We start from the raw sequence: 11,737 nt of genomic DNA on the forward strand, positions 1-11,737 counted from the left end.
TAAGCAGTTTGGATGAATTCACCTTGTTTCGTTTCCACCTTAAGTTAGTCAAACCAGAACAACAGATAAGGCGACTCAAGATAATACTAAAAGTGAAGAAATAAAGGAGGCCCAAATGAGGAAGGATTTTAAGGATAACCGGCTGCCACCGGCTACTTCCCGCGACCCCGCTTTCTATATATACGCGCCTCTTTTTCCACCCTCTCCACACACTCCGCCCCTTCGTCTCCGCCTCCGGCTGTTTCTCCAGCTACCCGCTTGCCGGAGCTCCCAAATCTCCCCTTATACAGCATATATCCTTCCCTCCAAAGCCTAGCTAGCTATATCCTCGGCCTCACGTGTAAAATACAGTAGTATTCTTCGTGACTCGTGAAGCTACCGGCCGGTGTTAGGAATAGGATCGTCGTCGTGTCCATCGACGGTGGAGTGGAGTGAAGGATGGTCGACAAGGATCGGTACTGAGGAGAAGACAGCGGCGATCGTGGACGCGGCTAAATGTACCGCAAGAACAATTCGGCACTCTCCTGCTTCTACCTTTACCTCCTCTGGTTCTTCTTCCTGAAAAAGTAGGAGACCAAGCGACCGATTCAGCGAGCTAGTGATCTTGGAGATTTATCGAGATTGCTCGAGCTTGATAGATATATAGATACTGATTGGTTCCGAGTGTGGAAGTAGTCATCTTGGAGATGGAACAGCTGGATCTGAACGTGGAGGAGAAGCCGGCGGCAGCGGCAGCGGCACGGAGCGACTCCGGGACGTCGGAGTCGTCGGTGCTGAACGCGGAGGCGTCCGGCGGCGGAGGGACGGCGCCGGCGGAGGAGGCCTCCAGCTCGACGCGCCAGCCGGCGCCGGCGCCGCGGGAGGTGCTCGAGTTCAGCATCTTGAAGAGCTCGACGCCGTCGGCCGAGGGCGAGAACGACGTGGGCGGCGCCGGCGACGAGGACGACGAGGAGGAGGCGACGCCATCGCCTCCGCCGCCGCGGCAATACTACCACCAGCAGCACATGCCGCAGCCGCAGCAACTGGTGACCCGCGAACTGTTCCCGGCCGGCGGTGCCGGCGCGCCGCTGCTCCCGGTGCAGCAGCATTGGGCCGAGCTCGGCTTCTTTCGCCCGGCGCCGCCGCCGCAGCTGCAACCGGACATCAGGTACCTGCAACAGGCGCACGCGCCCCCGCCCCCGCCTCCGGCAGCTGCGCCGCCGCCAGCCAAGAAGAGCCGGCGGGGGCCGCGGTCCAGGAGCTCGCAGTACCGCGGCGTCACCTTCTACCGCCGCACTGGCCGCTGGGAATCCCATATTTGGTCCGTACACAAATCCTCCTCCCCACCAAAAAAAAAACGTATTCAGTTGATTTTCCGTACCTATTAGTATCAGGCTATCAGCGATCAAAATTTTCAGTTCTAATAATTTTTCTCCTGTTCGTTGCTGATGCAGGGATTGCGGCAAGCAGGTGTACTTAGGTGGATTCGACACTGCTCATGCTGCTGCAAGGTAATTAATTTTTCAGATAGTACATAACGAGAACTGTGATCATCATCATCATCTGAATTACTCTGTGTACTGAAAATCTCAAGTCTTGTCCACTTTGTTCATTTCACCTGGCCCAAACTTACCTCGAGATGTGCGCAGGGCGTACGATCGGGCGGCGATCAAGTTCCGCGGCGTCGAAGCCGACATAAACTTCAACCTCAGCGACTACGAGGACGACATGAAGCAGGTGACCGATCATCCAACCAACCAACCAACCAACAGATTCAGATTCAGCCTGTTGCTGAAACTGAATAACTGATCAACACAAGGAATTCAGTCTGACCCATGTGATGTTTGGTCTGTATTCAGATGAAGGGCTTGTCCAAGGAGGAGTTCGTGCACGTGCTGCGGCGGCAGAGCACAGGCTTCTCGCGCGGCAGCTCCAAGTACAGGGGCGTCACCCTGCACAAGTGCGGCCGCTGGGAGGCGCGCATGGGACAGTTCCTTGGCAAGAAGTAAGAAAACTTCTCTTCCATTAATTTGTACTGAACTTTTTTTACTTCTTGACATGTTTAGCGATTGTGCTGCCCATGTGATCTGATCTGAATCTCGTACATGATTCGATCACCAAACAGAACTCCCATGATCATTACCAATGTATTTAAAGTTAGTAGCTAGGCCTAGGTAGGTAAATAGTAAGCTGCATAGATGATCAAGAAGAAAATAGTGGATAGGGAGTTCCTCAAACGCCATACTTGGGTGCAGGTACATATATCTTGGGCTATTCGACAACGAAGTAGAGGCTGCAAGGTTCCTGAGCTTGGATTCTGCCATTGATAAAAAAGTTCTTTCTTTTTTCTCCATCCACCAAAGTACCGACTCGAATCTCTTCTCTTGTTTCTCTTCTTCCTTTTCTTGTTCCGCAAAATCAGGGCTTACGACAAGGCGGCGATCAAATGCAACGGTCGAGAAGCCGTGACCAACTTCGAGCCGAGCACGTATGAGGGGGAGCTGCTCACTGAAGTTGCTTCTCAAGGTAACAACATGACCTCAATTTTGGTTGATTTCTCTTTTTTTTTTTGGTCTTTTCATGTTTGGCAAAATTCTGCCTTAGCGATACGCTGATGAACTTGAATTCGATAACGACGATTGGCAGGCGCAGACGTCGACCTCAACTTGAGCATATGTCAACCATCTACCCAGAGTCCCAAAAGGGATAAGGGCAGCCTTGGTCTGCAACTCCACCATGGATCGTCTGAAGGCTCTGAACTAAAGAGACCAAAGGCAAGTACATATTTTTTTCCTTAAAAGATTGCACAATCAGTCCAGCTTCACTGCTGGACTTGTATGGCTACCTGATCCACTATGTGATTAATAATTGGATTTCACTGTCACCATGCTAGTGACTGCAGTAAGATGCCCCTATTGTGGCCAAGTCTTTTTCCTAGTGTACTTACATTGGGAATACGTCTACACACATTATCTTGAATTAAATTTCACGTCATCGGACCCACCGTCCAAACTATATTCACCACACAGTACCATGTTTACTTCTGCCTGGTTGTGATTAATTATAGTACGTTAGTTTCTTACAGAAATTGAATTGCTTGAGAAATTTATTACGTAGTTGACATTTAACTGGAAAGTCGTTTGCGTGTTATGCAGGTCGATGCTCCCCCTGGGCTAGTCTCGCTCCCTCATCGATACCCCCTTCTGACCGAGCATCCACCAATCTGGCATGGCCAATCATATCCAGTATTTATAAATAATGAGGTGAGGTGATACTAAATCATAAACCTCCTTGCACCTAAATTTTGCAAGGTGTCATTTTTATTGAATAGCTGTCAGTGTAGCTCAAGTGTTGCATCAATGTGCCACATTTCCTTAGACTCCACACTTCACCCATTGCCTGTCAGTTTCGGAGACATCGATGCCTTAGCACAAGTTTCATATGTGGGATCTTGAGTTTTCAGAAGCTCTCTGATTGGGGTAGCACTACTAGTCATAGGATTATAAATATTCTTGATTTTTCCTCTGAAAGGAACACCCTAGAGAGTTGACGATTCAGAATTAGCCTATTCCAATATTGTTTGGTCAATATTCCTTCATGAGGCTAAGAACGGTTTGGTTTTACTATTTATTTATTCGCGAGGAAAATATATATATCTGAATCGTAGCCATATACTATTATAATAGGATTAGTAAGACACAGAGCTTTACTTGGAAACAAAAGAAAGCTAGCTAGTTCCCATCTTGTTTAGAGTGTTTGTCACCTAGTTTTGGTAAGATTAGTACGCAATTTTCCATTTTTGTTACATTGGTTTGCCATTCTAAAAAAAAATTCCAAAGTAAACTCCCAGACTCCTCAATCGGTAAACTTCAAGAATATCCTCACATGCATCATTTTCTTATTTTATTTTTCCTGGACAGAACGTTCAACTGGACATATCTTGGTCACTTCCATGTTTTCCGAAGAGAGAAAGAAACTAAGACCAATTTTATATAAAAAAAAAAAAGAACAAAGAAAAATCCATTTGCTGCCATTGTTGTTGAATTTATCCTACATGAGTATGCTAAATTGTTCTTCATTTATTCAGGATGCAGCCAGAGATCTTAGCAGAAGGCCAGAGGTGGGCACAGCGGGTGTTCCAAGCTGGGCATGGAGGGTGAGCCACCCTCCTCCTGCGCTACCCTTGCCACTCTTCTCGTCGTCATCGTCCTCTGCAGCATCATCAGGATTCTCCAAAACCGCCACCGCAACAGCTGCCCCAGCCACCCCATCGGGCTCATTCCGGTTCGACCCGATGGCACCATCATCATCGTCAAGCCACCAACAGCACAACCGTCGCTGAAAATAATCCAAACTGTAAATTTTCGGGAAGCCGGTATCTTTTTTCCCTTCCGGCATTTCAGCGTTTTCGGTCTTGTGCCGGTGTGGTTTCTTGTAGTGGTTCATGACTGTATTTTCCACGCTGCCCAAGTGAAATGTTGCTTCTCATCAGGCTCATTGCACCAGCCGATCCGATAATTCTCCTATGGGATACTAACCTCACCATCTGCGATTGATTTATACCACTATTATAGAAAATTGTCACTGAAATTCAACAGTAGAGGTACCATAAGATAAGAGGAACCTTTACTTAGGGAATTATTCCAGTTCCCTTTCCTAGCTGTCTGTGACCCTTGTTCTTGCTCAGGAGCCAACTAACCTTCTGAATTGTGCTGTTGTTTGTTCTTGCACTGTTATAAGATTTGGCTCTAAAGGATGGTAAAGCCTTTTGTGCAGGAAAATAATAATTCAAAGTAACCTTCGAAATCATATGGAACTTCATGATATCTAAAAAAACAAGAAACCATACATGAAATTTTAACTATGCAGCCATGCATACTTTAAGTATGAATAGAGTTATAGAGATGCCAATTCCTCAAAAAAAAAGGTGATTTTCAATGTTACAATACCATTGTGAAACGAATGGTTGCCAAAAAAGGGTGAAGGGCATAAAGGTGTACATCAACCAAAATTGCATGGAACAAAACAGAAACTTGAGAGGCACTAGAACAGTTCGATTCGAACAGTTTTCTGTGCAATTTCTTCCAGACAAATTCAGAATATTTTCCAGATTCTGTCACTGCTGGATCGAGACAGCAGCGTGGAGTGGACAGATGACCCCGTCTGCTGTTAAATCTGACGAGATGCACACTGCTGTGATTTTTTCAGGTAAAAAACCTTTTCTGTAGGGGATGGTGATATATAACCCGGCGGCAGCTGTTGGCATCGATCAAGTCACCGGACAACAAAAAGTTTAGCTAGGGATTCCATCACATGAAATGGAACATTTTTTCGACAGCTTCCATGCATCAGCAGTATCAAGAGCACTTGTAGTAGACAAGAGAAAAGGATATTTTTTCGCGAAAGAGATGTATATACATGTAGATAGATAGATTCCCTCCCAAAATGCAACTGCATTGGGAATCATGCACACTCTGGTGTGTTTGTCCAAATTGTCCTACCAGAGGGGCATGTGAGAAACAGATGAACTCAACATGAATTTAGCAGGAAGTAATTTAGTTCGGTAGAAATTATAGGGAAAATCTACCTAATAGGTGTTCCCTTCGAGAAGAAAGGGCTCGCTGTTTCAGTTGTTGAGATGCATGCATGGTACTAGATCTACTGGCATGCCTCCTCCAATCCCATTGTTGTCTTTGCCTTTGTTTACATGCTTCTATATGCCTCTAAAGGTTTCAGTTCAGCAAGCAAAAACCTAGACACACAACTTGGCAATAGATTTGTGTTGGTTTCGATGAGGGAGGAGGATCCACATCAACTTTGCTCTGGAAGCACCATGAGATCTAATGGAAAGAAATCTCTACCGAGGGAATCACTTGAAAGACCAGCGATTCACATATGCTGCTTTTGTTAGCAAGATGTGGGAAAAAGATTCTCCACAGAAGAATCCGCTTCACTTTTTTTAAAATCAGTTATTCTTGTTATCAACCAATTTTACGTTATAGTCAGATTTGGGAAAAACTATTACGATTTGTAATATAAAGAAACAGTCCTACTAAGACTCACAACCACATAATTTTGATGTAAAAATATCCCAGAAACTAATATTGCAAAATCCACACAAATAAACATCTCCAATATGTGTTTTTAGAGTGTCAAACTGGTCATCAGCAGTGGAGAATCAAAATATCTGCTAAGGTTGATTTGGTACCTGCAATAATGCAACTTAGAAAAATCAAGCAAGCATACAATTTCTAAATGGCTATGATAACTGTCGTACAGGTGTCGACGTGTAACATTATAGTATTTTGATGCCTTCGTCAGTTGTGTCATTTCATTATTCATTCCAAGAAAGGATGCCTGAAAATAATAATCAAAGGAACAACTCCATTAGATCACCGACAAAAAACCATCTCAGTACATGGAAAAGCTTGCTCAAAACATAAAGTACAACCACCCGTCTTCAACATCAAGATAAATACAACCACCCATCTTCATCCCACAAAAATACTTTATTTTCTAAAAAATATCAAGTTTGACCAAGTGAATTTGGCTTTTAGGGAATAAAATACACGATCAAAATGTAAAAAAAAAATTGGAAAAAGCAAGTTGCCTTGAGGAACAGCATGTACAACTCAGAAAATTGTACTTGTTATTACGGCTTTAGTGCTAGTGACAGTTTGTAACGGTCTTGAAAGAAGGACCACTCTTATGCGTTGCGTTGGCAAAAGTAAAATAAATAAATAAAGTCCATTTTGGGTTTTTTAAGGATTGGGGATGTCCTTATTTTTTGAGTCCATGTGGTGGGTCTCTCTCTCCTTTTGGCATGATTCCTCGAGGGGGAGCATATTATATTTTCTGCGTCTCAGAATTACGTCACTGCTTACGTTAATTCGCAACCTGGTTGTAATAATCTATCGCATGACATGGATCGGACGGAGATTAAAATATTAATGGTGGGTCGTACCAGTACTATATTAGGCCTAATAACATTGATTATGTTGCATGTTGTTGATGATTCCTTGTATTAGTTGTACTCGAAAGTGTTCTTTTTAAAAGGTGGTCTTGTTGTTTGTACCATGCTTTGTTTAATGGAGATAATCTTGTATACCCTGCAGATGTGTGTAATATACTATCGACACAACACATGTACTACTTTTGGCATACTCTCCTTATAGAAAAAAGGTATCCATTCTTAATTAAACTGGTCACCTTTGATCTGGATTTTGTTAACCCACTCTTAAACATTTGCATTATTCGGTTGTACTACTGTGGTATCCATGAACATTGGAGTTGCTACATAAATAATATTATTTTGTTTCCAATCTTTTCTGAGAGTTGAAACATATCCCACGAAATTCATCTCATATCCTGAATATGTTTTTAGGGAGAAAGCATAGTGGGCAACCAAGAGGCAGCGTATATGCATATAGCCAAATGGCATAAGTTGAATGAAATAAATTGCATATCATTATTTGTTCAGATTGGCCAGATCCAGCCTTTTTTTTCTTCTAGTGATGTTACTTGTTAGTGCAGAGAGTTGATCAACACAATGCATTATATACCATATACTCTTAGAATCTTATATTGTTGGACTTTGATGCTGACAAAGAAAGAGATCATGTGAAATGCTGCTCCAATGAGTAGATATGTCCAGAGAAGCCTACAGTCGACATATATATCCCGTTAAAATTTCATTTTGATGGGGACGCAACACCAATGCTGATTTTGCACGATACATCGCCATCGCTCACATCACTCCTCAAAACAGTCTTTTCGCCTCGCTATATTAATATAGCAACCTACCAATACTCGCTCACGTCCTTGCAATATCATATAATCCTCGAGATAGATCCTTCCAACACAAATTATGGAAAATGAGGAAAAATACTGATAATCCTGAAGAAAATCCATGTGTCGTCTCTGCAATTAAGGGGAAATTTTATAGAATGGCACGAACATTTGCAGTACATTCGGTGTCCCAAGAAGACCAAAGTTTATATGGTTTTCTTAAATTTGGACGTGTTAACATGGGATTCTGTAGACGTGCATCGGAAATGTACTTTCTGGAAGAACTTTGGTATTTCAAGCGGACCAAGAATTGAAAACTCTATCATGCTATGGCTCTCCTCCCGTCGGCAAGGAAGCTAGGGCGGCGGACCCGGATAGGTGGTCTTGGTGCGGGAGGGGCAACTCTCGCCTCCCGCCAGCATGGCGTTGCCGTCATGGCGTGAGGTGACGCGACACCAGCGGCATGTGGTTTGGATCGGTGGTCAGCGAAGGTGCCACGCCGCTTGGCTCGCTACTCCTTAGCTCAGGCTCTCCAGCCTAGAGGTTGAGGTCGCACTCCAGGTGAAAGCCTCGCACTCCAGGTTGAGGTCGTTCTCCTTCTTGAATGTGTCGTTCGGGAGCTGCGATGTTCTACCGACACGAGTGCTTAAGTCTCTCCGGGTGAAAACCTAAGCTCCTTTGGAGCGGGCGGCAGCGACACTTATGCCGTTACCTTCTTGAAGGCGTCGTCTTGGAGTCTCTTAGCTCTCGTTGTGCAGAAGGTTTGTGGCAGCCATGTGGGGTGGCCTTGTTGTTGGGGCGGCGGATGCCGGGACAGCGGCCCCGGATGATGGAAAGACGCCGAGGCGGCGGCCTCGGGTAGCGGCGCAGTCATGGCTCTACGAGGCAGAGTTGTGGTTTAGCTTCGCATGTGTGTTGAACTAGTGCCACAAGGGTGGCTGGTTCGCCACAGGGATCGTTCTTTTACATTTCTTTTCTTTTTCATCCTTTTCGCCTCATGCGATGTTGTAAATATGCTCTACGTGCTAATTAATATACGAGAGAGCCCGCAACTGCTGGACCTTTCGAAAAAAGAAAAAAACTGTATGATGCCAAATTCGTATCGTATTTTTTTTTCTAACAGGCCGTCTTTTCTGGAGGGGTCAAACGGGCCATAAATAGGGCTGACCACTATTTGCCTGTCTTCAGCCCATATAGCAGAGCAGTATCAAGGTAAGGAATAATCCATCTGGGCTTTTATTGGGCCACCACAACTGGAGCTTTATTTTTTACATTGATACATTGAAGCTCAGCAAAGCCCATTACTTGCACATTGCATTACAAGCCTCTCGACCAATCTGACGACTCCAACGTCACACACACAGCCCGCACCACCCCAGCAGAACCCTCGCCGCCGCCGCCGCCGCCGCCGACGATGACCTCCATCCGGAGCGCGGGGGGCGCGCTGCCGCCGATCCGGCTGGCGGTAGAGCGTGCGCGTCAGGAGGTGCTGCGTCGCGAGCTGGACGGGTGCCAGCTGCTGGCGGGCATCTGGTGCCACGGCTTCACGGTGGCTGAGCTGCGGAGCATCCGCGCGTCGCTGCCGCCCACGGCGCGGCTGGTGGTGGCCAAGAACTCCGACCTCGCGGCGGCGGTGGAGGGCACGCGCTGGGCGTCGCTCCGCCCCGTCGCGCGCGGCATGAACGCCTGGCTCTTCGTGCGCTCCGACGAGATCCCGCCCGCGCTCCGCCCGTACCGCGACTTCCAGAAGGAGTGGAAGCTCCAGCTCAACGACTTCACCGGCGCCGTCTACGAGGGCCGCCTCTACGGCCCCGACGACTTCGCCAAGCTCGAGGCCATGCCCACCAGGGTGCAGTCCTACCAGTACCTCCTCGGCTGCCTCCAGATGCCCGCCGTCTCCGTCCTCGCCGCGCTCCGGGCGCGCCAGGAGGCCATGGCGAACCCGCCTGCCGACGACGCCGCTCCCGCCTCGGAGCTGCCGGAGAAGTGATCAAAGGTTTCTATGTTACAACACTTGCAGCTTATAAAAGCAGCTCCCTTCTTTCTTTTTTTGCAGATTTTGAATTCAGTGTAGTAGACAACACCTAGAAATTCATCATAAAGGATGCATTGCTCCGATGTATCATCTGTTCATGACCTGACATTGGAATGTGAAGAAATGTCATGCTCAATTGCCAATGATGACGATTCAGACCTTAGTTTGTACCAGCATTGTATTGCTAAATTGTTCATCTTCTTCACTTGTGTGATTATGAACTAGAGCGATTTTGTGAGGACGTGTTGTGGTGTGTACTGATCTGTTGACATGTCAGGTTTCTTTGTGGTTCAGTTGCAATTTCAGTCAGAAATAAGCTCTTTGTTTCGTAGGCAGTTTGTTGCACTGATCTATCATGACCAACTGACTGATTTTGGCTGATGAACTCATGCACTCTGAAGGCATTTGGTTTCAGGTGCAAATGGGAGACCCTAAATTCTTGAAATTCTTCCAGAATCCGGATTCAGTGTCATCTGCAGTTGTTTGCTCCATCACTGACACTAGCGCTGGTCGATGTGCTAGTCATTTTGCTTGATTTTTGTACTAGTATTGGATCGTTCATAAACTGGAGACAGATTAGCTAGGACTGTTGTTGATGCTGTGTTCATTCATTGCGGGTCGGAGCTATAGGCGTTTACAAGAATCTCAAATGATATCCAGATACTTGAAAGGTGACTTGAGAACAGCAGTGTGTTTTGCAGCTCTGGTTATGAGTATATGTGCATACTATTTGCCTCTTAGAATTATCTCTCTTTTAGCTTCTCTTGTACACTACTCTCGGACATGGTGTTTTGGCTCATATGTCTAAATGCACCTATTAAGAAAATTGTATTTTAAGTTTATTCTAAAATGTCGAAAAATTCTGAAAAAAAAATCATGGATGTACATCTGGACATTCTATGTTCACTCACAAAAGTTGTGTAAAAGAAACATTTTGTGTGGCCTACATAAAAAAAAATGTCACATGAAAAGCTATTTTGGATCATCGAAAATTGGCATTTTTACACAGCCCATAAAATTATCATTTCTTTGCGAAACTTAGTGTGTAAACACAGATGTCAAGATGTACACCTAGAAAAAAAATCAGATTTTTTGAAAATTTTAAAATATATTTTTTACACAACGGTGCATCTACATCTATGAGCCAAAGCCAAAGAGGATTTCCCCACTACTCTGCCCCTACTCACTTACCGAAATAAGCAATGTTGTCTTTTTGTAAAAAGAAAGATGTTGTGTTTCACAGATCAGTCATCACCGTTCTCTTATGTGTTGGATGTTCTTATTGCTGGTTGGTTGAGCTGTCCAATATCGTAAGCATCATTAATTCTACGCATCTTGTAACAGCTATCACATCGCTTCAGTTTAATGAATAGATGATGGTTTGGGTGCGTCTTGAAGTTTCTTTTCCCCCCTTGATAATCTTAAACCCAGGTGAGCATAGACACAGAATATCATACGTTCAGAACCTTCCTGGACCAAAGACGCCACAGGTCTCCACTCCTCTTCCAACATTGTAGAATACCTCTCAAGTTCAGAAATGCCTGGCTTCAGTACAAATTTAGCCTTAAATCTTACCTCATAAAAAGCTTATAATATAGCTGGGAACTGATTTTGTCGTCTGATATTTGGTGACCGCTTTATTTTCAGTTTCAAAAGATTGGAGCATGGATTACCACATCATTTTTCCCTTTTTTGTGCCGCTAAGTACTAGTACACCATATTGGCCTAAATGATAGTGAATGATGAAAGACAGCTCATCGATGTCAAGAACCCACGACATGGATTCAAGTATTCGACCATACGGGCTCAGCTAAGAACTGATAGAATCTTGGTTTTGGTACAGCACCAACTAAAGCAACAACTTGGCAAATTAAATTTCAGAGAGCTATGAACTAATGGAATCTTGGCTCAGCTATCATGCCTAATACCCTCACC

General features: G+C 45.0%; 2 protein-coding genes across 3 annotated transcripts; both read left to right on the forward strand.

Moving 5' to 3' along the window:
- The first annotated feature begins 555 nt into the window (after nt 1–555).
- On the forward strand, nt 556–4,470 carry LOC127344230 (APETALA2-like protein 1). Of its 2 annotated transcripts, XM_051370453.2 has the most exons (9): nt 556–1,300; nt 1,434–1,490; nt 1,629–1,716; nt 1,839–1,984; nt 2,235–2,279; nt 2,402–2,505; nt 2,626–2,753; nt 3,135–3,242; nt 4,067–4,470. In XM_051370453.2, the coding sequence occupies exons 1-9, from the start codon at nt 687–689 to the stop codon at nt 4,319–4,321; spliced, it is 1,545 nt and encodes a 514-aa protein (XP_051226413.1). In that variant the 5' UTR covers nt 556–686; the 3' UTR covers nt 4,322–4,470. The 2 variants fall into 2 exon arrangements, with proteins under 2 accessions (XP_051226413.1, XP_051226421.1); XM_051370461.2 differs by lacking the exon at nt 2,235–2,279.
- Nucleotides 4,471–9,104: 4,634 nt separating this feature from the next.
- Nucleotides 9,105–10,043, forward strand: LOC127344243 (large ribosomal subunit protein uL10c). Its single transcript, XM_051370472.1, has one exon. It carries the CDS (start codon nt 9,182–9,184, stop codon nt 9,755–9,757), a length of 576 nt encoding a protein of 191 aa, XP_051226432.1. The 5' UTR covers nt 9,105–9,181; the 3' UTR covers nt 9,758–10,043.
- The last annotated feature ends 1,694 nt before the right edge of the window (nt 10,044–11,737 follow it).

Source organism: Lolium perenne, chromosome 1 (genome assembly GCF_019359855.2).
Source record: "Lolium perenne isolate Kyuss_39 chromosome 1, Kyuss_2.0, whole genome shotgun sequence".
Classification (NCBI taxonomy): domain Eukaryota; kingdom Viridiplantae; phylum Streptophyta; class Magnoliopsida; order Poales; family Poaceae; genus Lolium; species Lolium perenne.